Below are 26,499 nucleotides of genomic sequence, written 5' to 3'. Positions count from 1 at the left end.
CATCCGGTGCAAGAACTTTGGCTATAATGGCCATGCAACAGGTGAGATTAGAAGTAACACAAATTTAAATTAACTTTCAAATAGTGCATCGCACATACTGCGTCATCTCGTTTGTAATGGCGTAATTCTTTTCGAACAGATCTCGCCAGAGCCATTTGCCTGTCCCAGTTTATGGAGAGGGCTCTCCAGAACTTTTAAAAGGGGAGACAAAAAAGGAGATCTTCTTTATTTTGTGCTGTTAAGCACTTCCATGCAGGGTTTGACCTCTATGACGTCATCCCAGTGTCTACGACTTCTACTCCGAGAGCTGTTCCGTGTTGTGAAATTAGACGACAACATGAACTATTAGCATCCTGAAACTGTGGGTTTATTTATCAAAACAACAAGTGAACGTCCCTTCAAGTGCGTACCGAGACTCTTGAAAGAAGTGGACATTTTGGTCATCACGTCAACATAATAGAAATGTGCGACTGAATCTAATTTATTTTTTTATCTCTATCTCCGCTCCTCACTTTACTATAAACTGTGAGAGACTATAAACTCTATAAAAATGAGGAGAGATATTTTTTTGTTTTATTTGTTGTAAATAGTTGAGCATTGAAGTCTCCAGTGTTTATTGTTTAAAAATATATTAGCATATCCGGGTTGTGCATACCAAGTGGTATAAAAATGATATAAAGAGCAATATATATATATATATATATATATATATATATATATATATATATATATATATATATATATATATATATTTTTTTAGTGTAATCAGTGGTGCACCAGTATCAAAGAAATCTCTATTCATAAATATCGCGAACGAAAGTGTGTTGTTATTAGAATCCATAGTGTGTGTGTTACTGTGAAATAACCTGCCTAGTTCAATCTGGATAATAAATGTTATCACCTACCAGTAGCGAGAGGGTTTCTGTTTTCATGTCTGGTGAGTACCGAATTGCTAATTCTGATGTTTTCTTTTCAGGATGGAGAGTTAAGGAAACATTTAATCCTTTTCTCTAGTATTCTAACCACTTTCCTGGTTGGGGCTCAGGAAAGACTTCGCCCCATGGAACCAAACTACCAGCTATGTGTGTAAAGGGTAAACAGACAGGCTGCTACCTGTTCAGTTGAATTTGTTTTTTCTTTTTTTTTTAGCTTGTTGAAATTTCAATACCTTTTACCAGTAGCTGCTGAGATCATAGCTGGAGGTAAATTTAAAACCCTGAGATATTCATGAAATTTAAAACCCTGAGATATTATTTTGTTTACTTTAGTTTTCTCATGCTCATTAAGGTACTAAGTGTGGTAGTGGCGGCTTCAGCAGGAAGTCACCTTTGGCTCCAAATAGGGATTTGCATAAGACAGGGCATTAATAATTAATTTTCATTTATATTTAAGTTGGTATGCAAATTCTCTCGTCACTCCACCACCTTTTCACCACATATGTGACTCCCATCAGCGGGAAGTACACCAGAAGTGGGCGTACATCATAGTGTCTTCACAAGGAAGTGGCCCATCAGCATAGGCACTCCACAGTAGGCACGGTGGCTCAGTGGTGGAGCGCTTACATACGGTGCGTGGGGTCCCTGGTTCTATTGACGGCTAAGTGACATCGTGCCCGTGGGATTTCTCGGGGTTCTCACGTTTAGTACGACACTCTTATTATGATTCACTTGCCTTAACAATCCGTCTCTTCTAGTCTAAAGAGCATAAATGGGGCCACTGTGGCTTAGTGGTAGAGCTTTCACCTCTGATGTATGAAGTCCTTGGTTCGATCCCAGCTCGCGCCAAGTGAGCTTTGTGGTGGACAAACCCGTGTGTGTGGGTTTTCTCGGGGTTCTCCCGTTTCATCCCACTTTCTTCATTCATTTCTCATCATCACAGTCTCCTTTAGCCTAACCGGCATAATCATAATACGTAAAACTTACACTTCATTGGTAAAGTACATATACGTGTGACGTTAAACTGAAAACAAGATAAATGTTAGCCCACGTGAATTTATGGACAACTCGTCCGTTAGTATTCTGAAGGTTCTCTCATTTCCTCAAAGGTTATTATTCCATATTTTTTTTTCTTTTCATTTAACGTTCGTCTTCTTTAATCTCAGAAGATAACCGTTGAATTAAATTTCATTTCATTTTAGCTATGCTATATGCTTATGTATTGCCTATGTCCGTCTGTCAACCGATATAACAGTGAAAATAGTAAGCGATATCAAGGAATGGTATTTTGCAATCGATTCAGCGTCCAAAGAATACATTTCATTTCCTCCGTCTCCATCTATTCACACCAGGAGTACCTAGTAGAAATCAACCACTTCCGGATTCAACGTTGATCATCTTGCAGGTAGAACATAAATGACAACAGATTCTGACATGTGAGATTTTTTTTTTTTTTTTGAATCCATTCAGCGTCCCGATGAAAAACAGCGTCTTTACTCACATCTCTCTACTAAAGCCGGAAGTAGTAGAAACTTACTATTTCCGGTGTCACTATTAATCTTCATAGCTCATAAACGGTAAGATAGCGAGAACTGGTCTTTTGGAATCTATGCAGTGTCGCAAGAATAGATTTAATTTCCTCTGTTAGCCCTCTGCTCAAACCGGAAATAGTAGAAATTAACATTTGCATTTACAATGTTGATTGACATAGAACAAATACGGTAGTGAGATAAGCACTTTTATACTAAACTTCCGAGCCACGCTATGCGTAAGTATATGGCAAGTGTTATAAAATGTTTTCAGTCATTAGAGCAACAACCGTAAAAGAGAGAGAAGTAGTGGTTTCTTGGAGTGGATTTATCGTTCCTATCTAATCAAACCTGAAATGGTACAAACCTACCGTTAGAATTTATAGATGTACTACTGCTAGTTTCAGCATATTTTGGAAGTCTTTTGTAGTTTCACACTATGAAACGAAAGTCATTTGTTATAATAAAATGATCGATTTTAAGAAGGTACTATTAGGTTTACCTTTTCTTGGAAGGAGGGGCCGCGGTGGCTCAGTGGTAGAGTGTTCATCTCTGGTGCTTGGGGTCCTGGGTTCGATCCCAGCCCCCACCCAGTAAACTTTGTGGTGGACAAACACCGTGTGCGTGGGTTTTCTCGGGGTTCTACCGTTTCCTCCCACTTTCTTCATTCCACCATTTCATTCATTACTCACAATCACCGTCTCCTTTAGCCTCTTGGGACGTAAAACTCCAAGATTTCATTTCATTTTTTCTTGGAAGGACTTTGTGAGCATAAGAACACAAAATCATAATCCAAATTACAAAAATAGTTGGTCGTATTCTTTGCATTAGCTTTAGAAGTGACATAGGACATAGGTATATCAGTCACATGCAAACTCAGGCTCACTGAATCCTTTCATCCGGCCTTTATTGAAAATGCATTTCTTACATTAATCTCTTAAACTGACAAGTGAGATCCTCCTACCAAGACTCTAGCGAGGTAACAGTTCCGGTAACATACACACACACACACACGCATCCAGTGCATTCGGAGTTCCGATCCAGGTTTAACCGGAAATGCACTGGCTCATCCACTCTTACCCCCTTCTGCGGGGTGTACGAAATTCTGACGCCTTCCAGAAGGTGCCTTTGGTCCTGAGACTGGGAAAGACACTATAAAATATTAGTCACGAAGTTCTGCCGCGAGATTCTAAGAGAAACCTCTCGATTGTTAAGTAAGAACCTCTACCTGTTTAGTTGTGTACCAAGCAAATTCTTTAAATGGAACTAGACTCAAAAATAGCATTAATCTTATTCTTTTGTGTTTCAGTGTCTAGAGCATGGATAATCATCGGCATTATAGGAATAGTGGTTGGCCTCACGTTAGCAATTACCCTTCCTATTGTTCTCACCACTGACTCTCCCTCCACGATGTCAACAGCAGAAAGTGTGCTCAGCAGTGTTCCATTAATTGACGGGTAAGGCTTTGATCTATTCATTTTTTATATCTATTTTACATGACAATTTAATCAAGTGTCGAATTACGTTCTTATCTTCAATATTACCAAATTAACCAGATGAATCTTAAAGGTGCGCAACTGCTTTTAGTGTAAAAGATTGTAGATAGTCGCCAATTTATTGGAAGTAGAATTACTTAAGAAATTGGAGGTAGAATTGCTTCTTATTCATTAACGGGCCAGTCAAGAATGAAAATAAATAGATAAGATACTATATTGCATAAATAAGAAATATGCAGATGCACTTTTTTCTATATTCCTTGCCGTAATTCAAATTGTATGATCTGCACAAAACAAAAATTCATCTGCTCCTTGTTCTCTCCGTGTGGTTTATACAGAAGGGAAGAGCCAAACCGTGACATAACAGAGCATCCAATTTATGATTATTGACCTAATATTATTTTGTATTTCTAGGCGAGTTCGGAAAGTAACTTCCGTTTAGTCAGGGTGCGTGAAATAGTGGAAGCAACGCTGCCATATTTGCACAGACGTGCGCGGTAGGTCAGTCTGTATCCAGCTGTAGTAGAGTGGAGGTTGTCTGATCACTAGTTTCACTTTTGTAGCGTCTCAAAATGTGTGATGCAATAGAAACCTCCGCCAAGTGCGAGGTGCGAGGTGCGAGCTGTTATACGTTTTCTTACGGCAATACAATATTCGGCAGCAGCTATTCATCGTGAACTTCGTGCCGTGTATGGACCAAGTGCGATGAGTGAAAAAGTTCTTCGTGAATCGGTTCTTTCATTTAAAAGTGGACGAACACATATTCATGACGAGGAGAGGAGTGGATTGGATCTCAGCACTTTGGTGATGATGAGGAGCTGAAAGATACAGTCACAGTTTGACTGAAGGCACAGGCGGGAGATTTTTATGCTGATGGAATTTCTAAGCTAGTACAGAGATATGATAAGTGTTTGAATATTTATGCAAATTATGTTGAAAAATAGTACAAAGAAGTAGTTTTCAGAAACTCTTCTTATTTACTTTTTTTTTTCCTAATCAATTTGAGGTTACTTTCCGAACGGCCCTCATGTTTCACCATTATTAAAGAATTTGGTTTCACTAAAATTCGTTTATATTGCAATCCACTGCGTTACGTTGAGAAATTCCCTTCGCTTCAGTGCAGCCTTCAGGGATGTTAGGATAGGTTGAGCCCCTTAGTCCAGTGCGACCTCCAGAGCTGTTATGGGTAGGCGATTAGTGGTCAACTGATGCCTCCTTCCTTTGTGGTTCCTCTTTTATAGGCCCTCTTCTGGTGGCTCGTCTTCTATCGGTTCCCTTCGTCTCTTCCTGTTCAGTATATCCTCTGCTTGTTTATAAACGTTAGCAGGTGTCGTCCATAAACATGTGCTCATGTTGTGATGTGGGGATTCTTACAATATATTTACTTTGTGTTCTTTCGGGAGATTAAAAAAACAATAAAAATCGGAAGGACTACTTGACAGTTCACCATCAACTTTGGCTAGGATGTTAAAGAGTCAAAATTAGGAATCGAATTTGTTGATGGGAGTGATATTAAAACGGGAAATTGTAGAAATCGACTATTTCAGTTATCGCTATGGAGCAAAAATGGTAATAGACAGTGAGAACTGGTTTTCGGAAATGATAGAAACTCAAGACTTCAGATTTCAATATTAAACTACACAGAGCAAGAATGGTGTTAGATAACTACAAGCGGTTTCCTGCAATCAATTAAGCATCCTAAGAATATATTCCATCTCCATTCTAACCTCTCAACTAAAACCAGAAGTGGTAGAAATTTATTACAACTTCCCATTCCAATATTTATTTATTTATTTATTTATTTAACAATCACCAGATACAGCTCACAGGCCATTTTACACTGGATATCCAACAACAACAATGACAATGGAAAGGATTTTGGAAGGTATCGGCCAGGGCCTGTTTAGTAGGTACCATCCCGGCATTTGCCTGGTAGGACTGAGGGAAACCCTGGAAAACCTCAGTCAGGATGGTCGGCAGCGGGATTCGAACCCACGACCTCCCGAATGCGAAGCCAACGCTCTACCACTTGAGCTACTTCGCTCGGTCACTATTGAACTATTGAACTATTTCCATAAAAATAATAAAATAATAAATAACAAAATAAAATCTATATACGGCAACAGTGCATCATGCTGTGTAGGCTCCTATGGTGTAAGTAATGTGGCCCCTTCTGCTAGCCTGTTTCCTAAAATATCCTAGTTTTTTTTTTCTGTACATAGAATACCTACATCCATCTGAATACATAAAGGGCTCCACTACCTTCAAGAAACTTAGGGCCCCACCGAACCCAAATCCGGCTCTGTTGCCCACGACACTCGACAAATTTCTGATCTCGTCTCGAATTTGAAAATGCACTCTTTGTCACGTGGGTTACATTACTAGTGTTATTCCCTTGGTTTTATACTCTGGGACTCGGGGGGAAAAACAATTAGCCTCATTCTAGGTATAGCGATTTGCGTCAACGTAACGCCAAATTTACTAGTTTCGATAATCAGCATAGCCGTATTTTTTCTTTTCTTTTCTTTTTTCTTTCTTTCTTTCTTTTTCTTTTTTCTTTTTTTCTGCATTGTATTGTGATGAATAAATTTTGTGAACACCGATACGGAATGAGGTCCAACAAAAAATCGCTAACACTGGAAATCAAAGCGCTGACGTATCGATCCAGGCTAAAGTATACAAATACCTACATAGTTATCTATTCAAAAACACTTGATTAATTGATCAGTAAATGAATGAGGAAATAGAACATAGTGTTATTGTGAATGCAATATGATGAATACCACTCACATATTCTATTATTATCTTTTCCTGTTTACCTCCGCACTCCATCTCAACAACAAAAGCACGTACAACAGAATCACGTGTATTATGTTCCGTGTGTTGATGAACAATTTGTTTATGAATGCAAGCTTCTTGAAGATGACAATGTCGTTGTAGTGTTGGAAATACTATACCTTTATTTACAAAGCAAAATGTTAGATGGACAGAACACCAGATTTATCTTTTATCTACAGGGGCGTAAATAAAGATCCCACAGACCCCGTATAGCGAGGGGATCAAAAGGCTCGTATCGAGGGGGTCTAGGGGGCGGCGCTACCCTAATTTTTTACTGGCCTCCTAAAATTTTTACAGTAGGCTTGCAAATAAACTATAATATGGTGATGAACTATGATATGGTTGTATCGGGCACTCCCTTACTTCTACCGCTCCCCCTACATTTTTGGGTTGGCTACCGGCCTGCGGCCAAGGGCGCCGATCCCGGGGGGACCGAGGGGGCTCTACCCCCCAAAGCTCATGTGGGCCCCCTTACTGTATTTGTAAATTTACAATATTTGACATAATTTGAATGTAATTTGTTTTAAAATTGTCATATATGCTTTCTGCATCTGAATGGGCCCCCCCCCCAAATTTGCAGAGAAATCGGCGCCCTTGCCTGAGGCCCAAGCCATCAGGAGACCCCAAATCGTGAAGTGGGACACAGAGATGAGCCCCATTCCACGCTCTCTGCTGGGAAGCCCTCAAACCTTTAGTTACGCCACTGATTATCAAGATTAAATTAAAAGGTCGTAATACTTCAGAAGAGGACACGGTGCTCAATGGTAGTCATCATATCTGGAATGAGGACTTCGTGATTTTGATAATATTGTGTTCGTGAACTTTTTCAGAGTTCTTCCCTTTCCTTCCATATTCTCATGCCACCAATTCTTTCATAATCATTCGCTTTCCTTAATCATTTATCTTACTACATAGTGGTGATGGCTATATTTCAATTCTCTTTCAGTACTTCGGGTGGTAATTTTTTTTTTTTTTTTTTTTTTAAGGAGCTTCGTTTACAAAGAAATTCCTTTCAAAGGGAAACGATGGCTCAGTGGCAGATCGCTTATCTCTGGTACGTGGGGTCCCACCCTCAATCCCCGGCCAAGTAACTTTGTGGTAGACAACATGGATTTTCTCGGGTACTCCCGTTCCCTCGCACTCTCTCATTGCACCGACTCTTCCACAATTTACCTTAATCATCCATAACTATTATCCTAAAGGGCATAATCGTTGGACGTTAAACTGAAAAAAAAAAACCTTATATATATTTACTTTGTCTGTGCATATATACGTCCTTCCGCAAGACACAATCCGCCTTATGCAGTTTCGTTCTGACGGGTGATTAGTGTCATACTAGAGAGTTCAACTAACATATGTTTCCTGCAGTAGTCAGGCTTTTAATATGATGCTAATCATACGTCAAAACAACTTTGCATAAGACTCATAATCTCAAGAACTACTTGATGGATCGCCTTCAATTTAGGTCAGGATGTTGGGGGGGGGGGGCAAAAGATAAGAGTAGAGTTCGTTAATGGAGGTGATCCATCCTTGGGAAGTTGTAGGTTCTTACCCAAAACTTCTTTATATATTTACTTTGTCTGTGCATATTGGAAAACTCTGTCCCATATAGGTATAGGAGCGTTAATAAAATGTGTCCGGAATCGATCTCCCACTAAAAAGTTTATTATAAATTTTCTCTATAAAAGTATTTTCACAAAATACTGTACAAATTATTCTCTCTAATATCAAAGATTAGTTATAGATGGTCTTTGACCGTAAGGTCGCAGCCAGGATCTCTACAGAGCCCCGAAGCAGGCTAAGCAGAGTGGAATGAGGGACCCTAAGCTCCGATGCAAGCAGAGGGAAGGTTAAATGGTCAACAGAGCTCCGAAGCAGGCTAAGCGGCTGAGGTTGGAATTCCCAGTCAGAACCCCGAGCAGGCTAAGCCAGGAGAAAGGATAGGCGTAGTACCGAAGCAGACTAGAGGCCGTGGGGGTTAGGTTACTCCTAAAGTCCCGAAGCAGACAGTAGGAGGGTCACCAGAAAACTGGGACTGGATTGCCTTTGTCCATCCAATTTATAGGGTTCCTTGGGTGACGGTAGCGCTGCTGCTCCGATGTCGTCTTCTGTTCCGTGGGAGGGGCTAGAAACCGTCGTCTGCAAGTGATTGTAGATCCACCTGGTGTGAAGTCTTCTTGCCGAACCACGTGGTGGTGTTTGTAAACACTGACATGTGGAATTGTTTGGTTACAACATCACATGGGATATTACAATGTATACGTTTTTCCTCAAGGCACAATATCTCAAGAACTACTTGATGCAACACCATCAATTTAGAATAGGATGTAGAGGGATAAAATGTTAGGAAGGTTGTTTTTCGATGGAGATGTTACTCAAGTTACAGGTGATACAAATCTATCATTTCCAATTTTAAAGGTAATCACTATTAAACATAAAGGGTAATATAGTAAAACTTGTCAACTTGGCCACTTCTCTAAGTTGGCCACCTGCTCATCTTGGCCTGGTTCGACTTGAACCTGCATTTTCCCCATATGACATTCGTTACTTATAACTCTGTAAGTTGACCACCTGTTTATTCTGGAAGTTTGCCACATTGAAGCAATGTTTACCCTGTGATGATAATGATAAATTTACCTAACTATCTTGGCTACGCAAAATATCGTCTTGTTATTTTTCTTAACTCTTTCGTATTCCCATATGAGAGGAAGATGTTCTGTATTTGTGACTGGAGACAAAGAAGCGTGGATTCCCACGATTTGTTCTTGGAGGTAAATGGCCAGAACACTGCCCTGATAAAGGGGTGATGAAGGAAGATGTAAATAAGAAAAACCACGTACAGGAATTCGGTAAATAGATGTACGTATTTGTTTACCCTGTCTCTTTTGGTAAAGCCATTAGTATATCGTCAAGTTGGCCACCTGTCTAAGTTGGCCACTTTTCAATGGATCCAATGGTGGCCAACATAGGCCGGTTTCACTGTAGTAGGTAGATACCGAAAATCAATTAGTTTTGTGCAGTCGATTAAGTATCCCAGGAATACATTTCATCGGCCTTTTATACTCTTCTAAAACTGGATGTAATAGAAATGCATTACAATTTCCGGTTACAATATTCATCTACTTACATTTAACACTTCCGAAGTGAAACACTCCGGTTTTCATAAAATTTGGCAGGTAAATACTACACATGAAATAAACGAATACGTGGTTTTTCTTTCCTGCGGAAAAACGGTTTTAGGGGGCAAAAGTCCCCAATCAAAATTTTGAAAGTTCATGCCCGAAAAGCAAAAAGCAAGTGAACCGAAGTCAACGAAATTGTACAGACATATTTTAGACATAATATGAAGAAATACTTGTTTCGTATTTTCCTGGAAAAAACGGTTGGGTGGGGCACGGACCCCTCCAAAACTTTCATCACGAAATATCAAAAGTGCCAGTAACAGTATGTCAGATGTGTGTAAAGGACATGAAGAATTGGAACGAAACTTTGTGTATGAACAATAAGTAAAAAATAAACGAATGCGAGTTTATTTTCTACGGAAAAACGGTTTTATGGGGCAAAAGCCCCGATCCAAAATTTTGAAAGTTGAGGCCCGAAAGGCCACAGAAAATGAACCGAAGTGAATGAAATTGTGAAGATATTGTAGACATAATATGAGGGAACACGGGTTTCTTATTTTCCTGAAAAAAAGAAAACCGTTTAGGTGGGACACAGACCCCTCCAAAACTTTGATCGTGAAATATCAAAAGTGCTAATAACAATATGTCAGGAGTGTTTAAAGGACATGAAGAATTGGAACGACACGTTGTGTAGGGACAATACGCAAAAAATAAACGAATAAGTTTTCTTTTCCGTCGAGAAACTGTTTTAGGGGGCAAAAGCCCCGACTCAAAATTTTGAAATTTGAGGCCCAAATGGCAAGAAGTGCACCGACCGTAATTACATTATGCACAGATATTGTAGACGTAAAATGAGATGATTGAGTTTCGTATTTTCCTGGGAAAAAAATGGTTGAGTGAGGCACGGATCTTCTAAACCTTTGATTACGAAATATCAAAAGTGCAAATAATAATACGTCAGAAGTTCCTAAGGAATATGGAGAATTGCAACGAAACTTCATCTAGGGACAACTTGCAAGTGTTACTTGCTAGTACAAAACTTTTTTTTTTTTTTTTTTTTTTTTGTAACTATTTAAGCTTCCAAAGGATATATTCCATCTCGACTCTAACCTTTCTATTAAAACTGGAAGTGGTAGAAATCTCTCACTTCGAGTTTCAGTAATAATCGTGAAATTATCACGACATTGAAATGAACTCCTTAACGTTCTGTAAACGTGTCACTCCTGTTTATTTGTTTATAGATTTTGCGTCTTTTGGGCAAAATATTGATTTAAGACCCGTTCTTATTTTCGTACACGCCTTATCGACAATATAACTAAAGCCTTTCAACAGGGGCGTAAATAAGGGCCCCGCAGACCCCGCATTGCGAGGAGGCCTCAGGCCATCAGGGGCTCCCAAATCGTGAAGTGGGAAGTAGGGAAGGGGCCCCACTCCACGCTGCCTGCGGGGAGGCCCCCCAACTTTTAGTTATGCCACTGCCTTCCAATGATAAGTATGAACTTAAACTATCTTTAGATTTACACTTGGATACTGCTATACATAAGTATTAGAAGTCTTAAAGGGCGGCTATATGTATCGATAGGTGTCAAAGCGAGAACGGTAAAAGATATCGACAAACGCTATTTTGAAATCGGTTCAGCATCCCAAAAATAGCTTTCATCTCATCCATTAACCGCATAGTCAAACCGGAAGTGGTGGAAATTAACCATTTCCGGTTTCAACGTTGATCGCCAAGAATAAAAGTGGTCACAGATAGCGAAACGTTGTTTCCTTTAATCGGTTTAGTATCTGAAGAATTCCTCTCTAGCCGTATCTCTGTACTAAAACCGGAAGTTGTAGGAATTTACTGCCACTTCCGGTTTCAATATTGATATCTATTGACCAAAAACAACGGTAAGAGGTACTGAATAATGGCGTTTTGATATTAGTTGATGGTCCCACGAACAAGTGTAACCTCGATCATTATCCCTCTTTAAAAACTAGAAGTGAAAATTACGATAACCGGCTACAACAGTGATTACCATTGTAAGAAAGTGTAATAAATTGCGCGAAGTAGCTTTATGATATGAATCCAATTCTGCAAGAACAGTTTACTCTTCAACTTTACTTTTCTTCGCGACCGGAACTGGTAAAAATCGACTATCACTTCCGGTTGCATTATTTGTTCCGATAACCATAATAGATGCAAAATGGTTGCTGGTATGGATTTACAATCTCAAGAATAAATTTCATCTCCACCCATATTCTTCTTCTGAAACACGAAGCAGTAAAAGCTTGATGAAGACCTCAGCCAAACATCGGGTCAACAACTGATTAGATAATCCACCAACCAATCAGAAAGCATCAGCCACTGACCAATCACAAGCAGTCTTCAGGCTGAAAACTGATTGGACAATTCATCAGTCAATCAGAACTCACCTTGTCCGCTCCAGCTAGTACGTATATTTACAATTCCTCTACCGGTCTCTTCATACTGACCCTGAAGATGAGAACACTGTCTGCCCTCGAAACGTTGGATAACGAATACTTCACCTGGTTGATATCCCGAGAACATATATTTGTATCACGCCAACAGGAAAGCTTCAGCTCTTATTTCAAACTTAATAAATTTGGACTTTAATATTGATTACTATCTAATATATAAAAATGAAACTGATCTTGTGGATAATGGAAACGATTGAACCATCTTTAATAAATTTTGGAATATAGTTATCACCTGTCTCGAACTGAGTTTATACGAGAGTGGATTGGAATGTTCATGGCTTGACCTACAAAATTAGAAACGATTTGGATAAGTTATGTTTTTATTTTTCCACGTAATCCCCCTCGACCAAGATACATTTACGCCAGCTCTCCGGTAATGCTCCTATGCCACTTTTTTTTTTTTTTTTTAAAATGATTCCTCCCATCCCTGCAAAACTCTCACTACAGAACTTTTCACCTGTGCATCCGAACTAAATCACTGACCCTCCGAAAAGTTTTAGCGTTTCTAAACAAGTGAAAATCCGAAGGAGCCAGATCAGGCTAATTGGGCAGGTGCGGCAACAGTTCTAACCCACAGGTATGAATTTTTGCTATGGATGCAAGAGATGTGTGAACGCGCGCGTTGTCCTGGTGAAACAATACCTTTTTTTTAAGCCTTCCTGGCCTTTTAATTCTGATTTCCTCACGCAAACTCGCAGAAGGTGCAGTAGTATTCAAAATTGCCACTCTATCCCTTTCCAAGAAATCAACCAGGATAATGCCTCTAACATCCCAAGAAATTGATGCCATAGCCTTATTTGGCTTTCTTTGGGACAGGAAATACAGGTCGTTTCCTTTGATTAGATTGTTGTTTAGATTCCGGTGTACCCATCTCTCATCCATACTGACGTTGAAGGCCTGCCACTGCGGGAAACATCTTCAATACACTTTCTGCCACGCTTAAATTCAGCTACCCACTTTTTCAGCATGGAATACGAGGGCGCGGATTCTCCTAGTGTCTACCATGTCCTTATAAATTTCCTGTGGTGTTCTTTCCTTATGCAGGTACTTAATGACAGCATAATGCTTGATTTTCTCCGTTCACAAATTTCCGTTACTTCCTCCGACTTAGCACCTTATACGTCCCCTAAACTTCTCACCTGAAGAAGTAGAGAAATGAAATTTTATACAGTGACTTCCAACGGATATAGCTACGCAGCTAATGTATACAAATATAAAATAATTGCTTCCTTCCCAATCAGTTCACGGACTTTCCAACCCACCCTCCTATATAGCGAATATGATTAAAATTAATATCCTAAGAGGGAGATGTGGGGATGAAAAATTGTAAGTAAAATCCAGTTTCTCATGACCTCTCTAGCTAAGGATATCAGACTCGGTATATAGACTACTCATTAAAAATAAGTGGACAAGAAACGTCTTGAAAATTTCTTGCTTTTAGAAAGGTAACTTTTTCTATGTTTTTGAACCCATTGAAGTGTTATTTGTTGTTTGTGATAGCACCAGAGAAAAGTGCTAAATATTTTAAAATAGATTTTGAAACATTGTTACTACTTGCCTGAGCTAAATTTTTAACATCTTAATTTAATTCGAAACCGTATTCGAAGTTGGTGGATGAATTCAAAAATTTATGTCAAAAAGAGACTATCTTACAGATTTTAGACTTGCAAACTATGCTACACATGTCTCGAAAGTTCTATAAAACGGCTTTTTCCGTCCACCTTCTATCTGTTGACAGATATCAGAGCAAAAACGGTAAGTGATATTGAGATGCGATTTGGTGCAATCGATTCAGCGTCCCAAGAATAGTTCTCATCTCCTCCACTAACTCTTTATTCAAACCAGAAATGGTTCAAATTAATCATTTCCGGTTTCAACGTATATCGTCATAGAACAAGAACGGTAACAGATAGCGAGAAATGGTATCATACAAATGATTTAGCGCCTCAAGGTAACGTACCGTGACTATCCCAAACACACTATCAAGAAACCGGAAGTAGCTCAAATTGAATATTACTTCCTGTTTCAATACTAATTTTCACAGAGCGAAAGCGGTAAGAGAGATCGAGATGCGGTTTTCTACAATTGATTCATTGGTCCAAGAATAGGTTCAAACTAAACCATTAATTCTCCTTTCAAACGGAAAGTGGTTCAAATTAACGACTTCTGGGTTTACCATGTGTCGCCATAGAACAAAAATGATAAATATATAACGATAAGCAGTTCTCTGCAATAGATTCAAGGTATTGAGAGAACATACCATCATAACCCGCAACATTCTACCAAAACCAGAAATGGTTGAAATTTACTAACTACTTCCACTTTCAATACTGATTTCCGTAGAGCTAAAAGGGTAAGAGATATCGAGATAGTTTTTTTTTTTTTTTTTTTTTTGCAATCGATTCAGCTTCCAAAGACTAGGTTCTGTCTCCTTCCTTAACATCTATTCAATCCGGAAGTGGTTCAAATTAACGCATTTCAGCTCCAACCTTCATCGCGCTATAGAACAAAAACAGTAATGCGTAGCGAGTAATGGATTTTTGATATGGGTTCAGCGTTCGAGAAATACGAGGGGGTACCCAAAAGAAACTGGAATTACTGTGTAAAAGCTATATTTTCAAACTTTTTACAAAACAACCTTATCCCCTTCAAAATATTCTCCATTAGAACTAATACATTTGTCCCACCGCTGCTTCCACTGTTCGAAACATTGTTGGTAGTCATCTTGCGAAATGGCTGACAGCTCCTCCCTCGTTTTTTTTCTTGACCTCTTCAGTGTTGTCAAATCGGTGTCCTTTCATGCCTCTTTTCGTGCGTGGAAATAAGAAAAAGTCACACGCACCCAGGTCAGCCGAGTAAGGTTCGTGGGGCAGCGGAACCATCATGAAAAAAACGAAACAAGAACACAACACCGCTAGCAAAATTACTCATTGCAAGTGAACACAAGAAGCCAGGTCAGCAACACAGGCAACACTGAATTGGCAATGAGTTGCGCTATATACGCCTATAGTGCTGCCAAAATGTCTTGAGCCGTGGCAAAATGCGAACTAAAGGCCACACCCTCGACACACCCACACGTTGAGCCAATTAGGGTTCAGCTGTTGCTAAGCGAGAGAGCCTTAGCGGAAGAGAGTGGAATTCCTTCAACCGATTGCAGCGCCTGGAACGGAAGACTAGGTGTCAAGACAATGTAGTATATCTTTAGCAGCATAAATGCGTAGTACATAAGCTCCGCTCACCAAAATGCTATTCCGGTTTCCTTTGGGTAGCCCCTCGTACATTCTATCCTTGACCTTATTAATCTTTGCAACTAACAGCTATAGATGTATTATTTCAAGTTTGACTATTGAATTCCAATAGTTTAGGTGTCTAACGTAGTTTAACACTGTGAAACGAAAGTCACTTATTTATTAATACACTTTCATTGAAATGCGATGGGGGTGAAGGGGCTCAAACCTTCTATAAACATATTTTTCCTGTATGAAGAACGAGCATTTCAGCGAGTATCTACAGTTTGTAAGATATAGCGAGAATCTGGGTTTCATATGGATTTAGCGTCGGAAGAACAGGGTCCATACCTGATTTTACCCTCTCTATGGCAACCGAAAGTTGCAGATCTTCCGGCTTCAGTATTAAATTTGTTTGTAACTCTATCTATCACGACTCTGGAATTTACTAAAGGAATAAATAGCACTTCTGACCAAAGTACATACACTTATTGATTAAAACTAAAATACAACGTAACGGTCTCGACAACTTAACGTTATCTGATGAAGATAATGTTAAGGTGTCGAAACCGTTACACTGTGTTTTAGTTTTAATCAATAAGGGCCTTATGCAGAGTAGTTTTGACGTATGATTAGCGTCATACCAAAGGCCTGACTACTGCAGGAAACATGTTAGTCGAACTCTTTAGTACGGCACTAATCACATGTCAGGACAACTCTGCGTAATGCCCTAAGTGTATATACTCTGGTCAGAAATAGTTTGGTCGATCCCAGTTATGCAATATGAAACAAAACTTACTTGCTTTCAAAAAGGACTGTACCTATTCCACGACTTTCAACGGGAGTATATTAACGTACCTATTGTTGGAATTAAATTAATAGTGACTTAATACAAATATCTTACGTTTTAGATTCTAGTGTTTCAGGTATTTTATGATTTTTTTTTTCCGTTGCAGACACAACGACCTACCATGGAACTTGCGGGGTTTACTTCGAAACCAGCTTTCAACGTTTAATTTTCTCCAGAACTTAGAAAATGATCCTGTTTGGGGTATGGACGCCTGTAGTTCCTGTTTCACTGATTACCCTCGATTAAAGCAAGGCCGCGTTGGGGCTCAAGTGAGTTAGCCTTGCTTTTTCATTCAAATTCTAACAGAATGTTTGTTTAACACTGTTGATTATCCGCGCCATGTTTGCTTTTTAGGTCATTGATTTATATAAAAATACTTTTTTTCTATTTCCTTTGAAATTCAATGGAATTTTAATTGTTTTAATTTTAGCGGTTTCTTCTCAAAATGTATTTAAGTGTCCCATGCTGTGGGAAAATTAAATTTTATTGTCGCTAATTTTGATACTTTAGCAATTTTTATTATGGCTTGTTTTTTTTTTTTAAGGTAAATTACAGACATTCAGTCAAGCAGCTACAGCATCATCCCTATTTATCCTAGGATCATGATTTGTACCTCATTCTCTTCAGAATAGAACAACCATTCAAATGGAACCATTTACATTTCCTTATGTCCCTGAGGCGGGAAATTTTGACATAAATCGGAATTTTCTTAAAAAAAAAAAAAAAAATGCGAGCCCTCTCGACTCTCCTGTATTAATGCACAGATCTCAAAACCAACTGAAAAATACTAAGGTGTATACTAAATGTGTCTACAAAATTTCAAGCTCCTATCTTGAAAAGTAAGGGCGGAAAAAAAATTTACCAATGTGCTAAGGATATCCCTCCCAATATTCCAGATTCCTGCATAAACAGGACTTCAGATAAAAATTTTCTGAGACATCCCTATTTATCCTAGGTCCATGGTTCGTACCTCGTTGTCTTTAGAGTAGAACAAACTTACAAATGGTACAATTCACATGTCTCCATCGTGTATCTGAGCCGGGAAAATCGTGAAGAAAAAAAAGGATTTAAAAAAAATATCCTCTTTTTACCTCTCTGGACCCATCTGTGTTAACGCGGAGATCTAAAATAAATCTGAAATATACTAAAGAGTGCACTGAATGTATGTGGAAAATTTCAGTCTTCTAGGTGCAAAAGTAAGGCCACTAAAAATAATTAAAATAGGCCTAACAATTTTTTAAGTTATGACGTCATCACCCCCTATGTATCGACGCAGAAAGGCGTGAAACCAATCGTAATGTATTCTACAATTTTTCCAGATTTGAAAAATCAAAAAGCTAAGTAGAATCTTTATTAGTACTTTTTAAGTCGAATAATGAATATATTAACCTATCATATAAAAATATACGATATATTTTAAAAGGGTTAATAATCTAATTTAAGTAAGATTATTATTATTATTATTATTATTATTATTATTATTATTATTATTATTATTATTATTATTATTATTATTATTATTATTATTTTAGTTTAGTCCCAGAATAGTGTACTGAGAATAAGGAAGACAGTGAAGATATTACTTGTGGGATGAAGAAAGTGCAAGAAAACAGAACCACCTCGAGAAAACAAATACATACAATGTTTATCAATCAATATTAAATTTATATGTATTGAAAATTCAATTTTTAGAAGCAATAGACATTCAGTTAAACTTGAGAGAAAGTCTTGCCAGCCGTTGCATTTTTGTCTGGACAGTCCCGATTAAAAAAAAAAAAAAAAAAAAAAAAAGTCCCAACCTGACTCTGCCGAGACTTTAAAATATCCCAACTTATATATTTGATTCTCTTTTTTTTTTTTTTTTGATAAAACGACACGTTAAAAAAAACAAGTTTTGAGAAAAATGAGATAAACTATACCACACACTATAGTTTCTCCAAAAATGTCTACTTATTTATAATATACCAAGTGTAGGCAACAGCTTGACAGGTGCAGATATCACACAAAATGTGTATCTACGCGTAGTAAACATGATATTGTCGTTAATTTCGTGTCTGACAAAACTTGACATGTGTCGTTTTGCAGAAAACGATTCATTTATTGATGAGATTATTATTATTATTATTATTATTATTATTATTATTATTATTATTATTATTATTATTAATTATTATTATTATTATTATTATTAAGTATTCTGCCTTTTTGCAGGTCCTGGGACTAATGAGTGTAATTTTCAGATTGATTCTGGAAATGTTTCTCGATTTTCAGCTTTCTCTTTTAATTCCCAATATTTTCTTCTGTTTTTCAAATCATTAAACAGTTGTGTTCTTCTTCCTATTCCTCTCTTTCCTTCCACCTTTCCTTCTATGGCGTCATGAAGAGGACAATTTCTTCTCAAGATGTGTCCAATCCCATTGGCCTTCCTATAAAGGATGCTGGATAGAAGTGGCCTTTTCTCTCCTATCCGTTTTAAAACATCTTTGTTTGTTGTTCTCTCTATCCATTGTATCTTCTCAATTTTCCTTCAACACCACGTTTCGAAGCTCTCTAAATATTTCTTCACTAACTTTCGAAATGTCCGAGTCTCTGAACCATAAAGTCCAATACTCCATACACTTGACCAGTTTCTTCTTTAATCAAATTCTAATGCTACTACTTAAGAGTCTTCATCCCGGCGAAATTAAAATACCGCTAATTTTACAGTAATTATGCGATATCTTCAAAAATATAAAAGATAATCGAAATGTGAAACAAGAGCGCCCTAGACAATATCATTTTACATGAGAAACCGTTATCACGACTCACTTATCTGCTTTCGATTTCGAGCCATTTTGAAAATCGCCATTTATTGTCGCGTTTCTAAACAGCTGAAAACGGAAAGCCGCTAGGTGACTTGTGATAACGGTACCTTACGCAAAATAATATTGTCTAGGGCGCTCTTGTTCCATATTTCAATTATCTGTTATCTATTTGAAGATATCACATAATTACTGTAAAATTAGCGGTATTTTAATTTCGCCGGGATGAAGACTCTTAAGACCGATCTTATCTTGTTGAATGCTTCTTTGGTTATAGCACTTCTTGACCTCATCTCTTTGGTGCAATATGTCTCTCTCGTCAAAATACTTCTCAGATACATTTAAATGGGAGGAGTAGTAGACATGGGAGAGGTTGCACCTGAAACAATAACAGCAGCAACTATTGCTACAACAAAAAAATGTAAAAATATTAGTATAGTTAACTACTCTTAGTTTTGTACTTTGTATGTATTTAAGTACGTAACATGTATAATTATACATAGCCTACATACTATTCAAATTGGTCATATTTTTATTACACATTATCCAGTATTTTATAAGGACTATATTATTCAAAATCTCTCATTTTCTTTTTATTAATTAAATATACTTATATGATTCACTTTTATTAATTAAATATACTTATATGATTCACTTATGAGCTGCGAACATACTGAATAAGCAGTCGCGGACAGACGACTAGGAGTGGTCCTCCAGCTTGGGGGTTTGGGTAAGGCTAACACCCTCATCCTGTAAAAAAAGGTACTTGTTCAGAAACATTCACAAAAGCCTCGGACAAGGACTGATAACTTGGCACGACATCAGCAAAAGAAAATGGACATGAGATTTGGAACATGGAATATTAGAAGTCTTTATAGGGTAGGCGCGTTAAAGTCTGTAATGAGTGAGTTAGAGAAATACAGGATGGACTTAGTAGGAGTTCAGGAAGTTAGGTGGGAAGGAAATGGATCTGAGAATTCCGGAAACTTTACGTTCTTTTACGGGGAAGGAAATAAAAATCACCAGTTAGGAACAGGGTTTTTCGTTCACAAACGAATATTACCAGCAATTAAACGGGTTGAATTTGTTACTGACAGACTTTCTTTTATTACTCTTAAGGGACGGTGGTGTGATATTATTGTTTTAAATGTACATGCTCCAACTGAAGATAAGGGTGACGATATAAAAGATAGTTTTTACGAAGAAGTGGAACGGATATTTGACCAACTCCCGCGATACCATATGAAGATTCTATTAGGGGATTTCAATGCGAAGGTAGGACGAGAGGATATTTTCAAGCCGATTATAGGGAACGAAAGTTTGCATAAGGAAAGTAATGACAACGGTGTTAGACTCGTGAACTTTGCAACATCCGAAAACCTAATCGTGAAGAGTACAAAATTCCCACATCGCGACGTTCATAAATACACTTGGACATCACCAGCCGGAAAAACACATAATCAAATTGATCACGTTTTAGTAGATAGAAGAAGACAATCTAGCATAATTGACGTCCGGTCGTTTAGAGGGGCTGATTGTGACACTGATCACTACCTGGTAGCAGCAATAATACGGGAGAGATTATCGTTGAATAAAGGTAATACTCAATGTCCGAAAACGGAGAGATTTAATTTAAAGAAATTAGAAGAGAGCCAGGTAAGACAGGAATACCAGATTGAAGTTTCGAATAGATTCTCGGTTTTAGAAGATTCGGAGTGCACTAGTGTTGAGGATACTTGGATTGAAATTAGAGATAGCATTAAAAGTTCAGCAATAGAAAAATTGGGACACGCGGAAATACGTAGGAACAAACCATGGTTCGACCAAGAATGCATTAAACTAGCAGAAAAGAGAAAACAGGCAAAATTACGGTGGCTACAAAATCCGAATGAAACAACTACACAAAATTTCGCAGATATCAGGCGGGAAACTTCCAAAACTTTTAGAACAAAGAAACGGGATTTTTTGAAAGCTAAAATTAAGGAACTTGAATATAATACTAAAAATAAAAATATTCGGGACATGTATAAGGGGATCGGTGAATTTAAGGAAGGCTATCAACCTCGTGCTTATATATTAAAGAAATCTGACGGAACAGTTCTCACTGATACGGATAGCCTCTTAAATAGATGGAAAGATTTCTTTGACGATTTGCTGAACACGCAGCCAAAAACTAATGTGCGTGGAGAAAAGGAGATACACACCGCAGAACATTCCAGAACCCAATCGAATAGAACTGGAAGCCGCTATAAAGAAATTAAAGAAATACAAATCTCCGGGTGTAGATGAAATTCCGGCTGAGTTAATTTTAGCTGGAGGCGAAAAATTGTGGAACAAGATACACAAACTCATTCTCCTTATCTGGAACAAGGAAGAATTGCCACAAGAGTGGAAAGAGTCAATCATTGTTCCAATTCACAAGAAAGGCGACAAAACTGACTGTAATAATTATCGAGGCATTTCTCTTCTGTCAACATCCTATAAAATCCATTCAAATATTCTGTTAGCAAGATTGACCCCGTACGCAGATGAAATTATTGGAGATTATCAGTGCGGATTTAGACGAAATCGATCAACTATCGACCAAATATTTACCATTCGCCAAATACTCGAAAAGAAGTGGGAATACAATACCCCGGTACATCAACTATTTATTGATTTTAGAAAGGCTTACGACTCGGTTAGGAGAGAAACATTATACAACGTTCTTACAGAGCTTGGAATACCAAGAAATCTAATTAGATTAATTAAGATATGTTTAAGTGAATCCCAAAGTAAAGTCTGGGTAGGAAAATTTTTGTCCACGAGCTTCCACGTCAAAAATGGCCTGAAACAAGGAGATGCGTTGTCGCCATTATTATTCAAATTTGTGCTGGAATACGCCATAAGGAAAATCAAAGATAGCAACCAGGGCCTAGAGTTGAACGGCATTCACCAGGTTATGGCATATGCTGATGATGTAAATTTAATAGGGGATGATAGGAGAACAGTAGAAATAAATGCAGAGATCTTATTAAACGCTTGCAGGGACATGGGTTTAGAAGTAAATGCAGAGAAAACTAAATACATTGAAGTGCGTCGGGACCGTAATACGGCAAATTGTGGAGGCGTTAAAATATTAAATAATACTTTTGATAAAGTGTATACTTTCAAATATATAGGATCAATATTAACAGATGAAAATCATATCCACGAAGAAATTAAATGTCGACTAAAAGCAGGGAATTCGTGTTACTATTCGGTTCAAAATCTCTTGTCGTCGCGAATTCTGTCGAGGAATTTGAAGCTTAAAATATATAAAACGATAATCATGCCTGTTGTTCTGTATGGTTGCGAAACATGGTCGCTTACTCTGAGGGAAGAACATAGACTGAAAGTATTTGAGAACAGGATCCTGAGAAGAATATTTGGACCCAAGAGGAACGAGAATGGGGAATGGCGGAAGCTTCATAACGAGGAACTACATAGTTTATACGGTTTACCCAACATTGTTAGGGTCGTCAAGTCTAGGAGGCTTAGGTGGGCAGGTCATGTAGCTAGAATGGAAGAAAGTAGAAACGCTTTCAAAGACTTGACTGGTAGACCCATAGGAAAACGACCATTAGGAAGACCTAGGCGCAGATGGGAGGATAATATTAAGATGGATCTCGCAGAGATAGGAATACAAAGTAGAAACTGGATCCAATTAGCTAAGGATAGAAGTCAGTGGAGAGATTTTGTGAACGCGGTACTGAACCTCCGGGTTCCATAGGCCATAGAGTTAGTTAGTTAGTTAGTTAGTTATATGATTCACTTTTCAGTATAGAAAGACTCATACTACGTTATTACGGAAAAGAAACGCTAGTTCATCACCCCGTCTCTCTCCGTATAGCTACATGAAATATCCCAACATTTTGCTTTGAAAAGATGGCAACTCTGTTAAAATTCCATTTCATTTCAAAGAAAACCGAAAAGAATTTGTCATATTCCACAATCTTAGGCCAATTAGCAGTTAACAGAAAGAAATTTGTCCAAGGAGTAAACACAAACACCAATCAGTAGATCTCAGTGAACAAAACCAAATTATATACGTCAGTGTAGCAACTCATGCATAGTTGTTGAGGAAATTGAAAAAAAATGTAAACCTAAAAACTGACGTTATGCGACAATCACTCCACGAATTAAGATAAAGCAGATACTCATTATTGTCTTCATTCTGATACTAGCAAAAGAAGGAAGCACACAGTGTGGTTCATGAAATACTCGTAGTCCAAGACTGTGTGATTAATACTCAAACTTAGAGTTCTATTTAAACTAAAATATTGTCCATAAGTAAGTCGTATAATTAATCAGTCGACATCAAGTTTAACAAAATGACTGCTTATGGATTAGTTCTGATGTGTAGTTTTCGGGGAAATAACTTTTATGTACAGAGAAAAAACTTATAAGGATACGTAAAAACGTGGGTTACATGCGTAAATCCTGTACTTTTTGGACTTAACGTACAACCTTACATACCGTAAGATCCTGGAGCAAACTTATAACGGAAAACGAATGTTTTATACGTATTTTCCGTACAAGTGTTCCGAATAAACGTATTTTCGTACTAAAAAGAGAACTGTATTTAGGCAGTCAGGGTCTCACATACAGAGAACGTAGACCTATATAGCATACCTGGCGTATGTAACATACGTATTCGTATGTAATATACCAAAGACTGTTAGATGTCAGACATCCTGCAGCAACATTATGTAAGATCTACGCGGCGAAAGTACAGTACGTATGTAGCGTATGGATAGCGTATGCTCTGTACTGATTTTCGTAGTAAACATAAGGATTCCGTACATTTATACGATATGTCTGTCCGGATAACGGATTTTTCTCAATGTGGGGGCTGAGAAGTATGTCATTTCTTGCCAATATTATTATTATTCTGCTAGAATAGGTTGTTTATGCATTTATGTAAAAAGTAAACTGTACATTATCAGATCACTTCTTCCCCTAACAGTGACACATACACCCACACTCCTATAACTTAGAACCATACTACTTCTGAATTAATGACCTAAATGAAAGGTCGCATAGATACGTAACACTGTTAATCTTAAGACTTAACTGAATAAGCGTTCATGCATATTATACAAAGGAACAGTGAAGAACTGAAATGTGCTATTTAGTCTACCTATATCGGTATGGGGTCGAGCAGTCCCGCGTTCGATTTCCGGTGGGGGTACTCGGTCGAAAAAATCGAAAAAGCTTTCAGGCATCCTGCATGAGATTTTCCTCATTCACAGCAGGCAAATGCTGGGGTGGTACCTAACATATAAGTCCCAGGCCGCTTCCTTCGTTCCCCAATCCTTTCATCCTTTCCTTTCCCTGGATAGTGTGCTCGCCGAGAGACGTCAACCCTCAAACGTGACGGGCTATATGGCCATAGATGCCGAAAGCCCAGAAATCTAGATCCTAAATCCTAAATCGATATGAGGTGTCAGAACTCTTTCTTCAAGAATTAATTTACTGTGGATAAAGTGACATTTTATACCATCTCGCAGTTCTCATTTTAATACATATTGTCTCTTTTTGGATTTAAATGCATTACAGTACTAGGGTCGTGCCCTGGAAAATCAGCGCCCGGGGCGAGAGTATACGATGGCGCCCCCATACATATATTCCAAGCAATTTTTCCTTTTTCCACCCGAATTTTTCGCCCCTTACTTCGGGCGCCCCACTCGCCCCCCCCCACGGCACGGCCCTGTACAGTACATCAGCTAAGAATACTTGTTGTACAGGGTGTTACATAAATATGTCACAATTGTTTGGAAACAAATTCTTTACATCAAAATAAGAACAAAAGTTAATATGCACCCGTGCTCAAAAGTGGATAGTTTCGGAGTTATAGGGTGCCGAAAACGTGAAACAAGTGAACTTCAAAAGTTCATAGCTCCACTACTATGGGACCTATCGTAGTCGGGTCAAGACATCACGGAATATCCATCTTTCAGAACCTCTGGTACTTACACAATCATTTTTAGAGAGACTGTTTGAAAATACTTGATCAGTCTCACCTACCTCTAAAAATTGGTAGGTACACACTGAAGCATTCTTAAACATGAGAATTTGGATAGTTCCCATACCAGTTCCTCAGTGATGTCTTGACCCGACTATGATAGGTCCCATAGTAATGGAGCTATGAACTTTAAGATCCGTTACACAGTCACGCGGAGCTCCACGCCCGGAGTCCCGCGTGGCGCGTTTCTTATGGGTGCATACATAGTCGCGCGGAGCAGCCTCCGCGTGGCCCTATCCGCGCTCCGTCCTCCGCGAGGCGGATAGGGCTATTGAGCAAACGGGTGCTTACATAGTCAAACGGAACTCCGCGCGCCGATCAGCAATTTCCGTTTAAAATGTAAAGATCAAGGTGCATAGTAGCAAAACCGAAATGAAGATTGATCCAGAAAGACTTATTACAGAATTTGAATTAAAAAGACTATGTTTATGGGATCCCGCTTGCGTAGAATACAAAAATCGTGATATTCTCAATTTTTTCAATTAATTCCTAGAACGACCGGACTGATATGCGAAAATAATTGAAGAACTTTTTCTAATCTTCTCGCAAACCTACATAAAGAGTCACAAAAGCTCCCTTCAAACTTATTTGAGTAAGTAAGGGGTGACTTTGGAACCGCCTATTTTTCTGTGTTTTTCGTTTTCTTTCCTTACAGAGATAATAAGAAGCCACTATTGTTGTTTCGATCTTACTCATGTTGACTCGCAACACTGACTGAGGAGAATTGTGTATGTAATCACGTGACGCGGAGCGCGTAGCTACGGATGACTGTGTAAGCACACACGCGTAGCGCGAAGACGGAGCGCGGAGCTCCGCTTGACTGTGTAACAGGCCTTAAAGTTCATTTGTTTCAGTTTTCGGCACAATATAACTCCGAAACTATCCACTTTTGAGCACAGGTTCATATGAACTTTATTTCTTATTTTGATGTAAAGAATCTGTTTCCAAACTATTATGACATATTTATGTAACACCCCGTATATTGCTTAGGAAAACAATCGCCTTGTTCCTTCATTATTAAACTTAATGAACTATGGTGTAAATTGTTTTCTTTTCCTCACTTAGCGCGAATACTGACAAGGGAGGGCCACGAATTGGCTCCGCTACATGTGAACGAGACAATTATGATTGCATTTGATAAGTTATAACTAGACGAATCCCAAAGTTATAC

The 26,499-nt window shown here is 38.3% G+C and overlaps 1 protein-coding gene across 4 annotated transcripts in view; it reads left to right on the top strand.

Moving 5' to 3' along the window:
- Nucleotides 1-26,499, top strand: part of LOC145669882 (dipeptidase 1-like) — a 262,183-nt gene that overhangs the window by 145,731 nt on the left and 89,953 nt on the right. For all 4 annotated transcript variants that reach the window (XM_081738231.1, XM_081738244.1, XM_081738232.1 and 1 more), the window contains 2 exons: nt 3,774-3,921; nt 16,588-16,750. In XM_081738231.1, coding sequence (XP_081594357.1) covers nt 3,774-3,921; nt 16,588-16,750 — 311 coding nt within the window. The remainder of the gene's footprint in view (nt 1-3,773; nt 3,922-16,587; nt 16,751-26,499) is intronic.

Source organism: Thermobia domestica, chromosome 2 (assembly GCF_964235325.1).
Source record: "Thermobia domestica chromosome 2, izTheDome1.hap1.1, whole genome shotgun sequence".
NCBI classification, from domain to species: domain Eukaryota; kingdom Metazoa; phylum Arthropoda; class Insecta; order Zygentoma; family Lepismatidae; genus Thermobia; species Thermobia domestica.
Note: the sequence above shows the minus strand (reverse complement) of the source record. Positions and strands in the feature narration are given on the sequence as shown.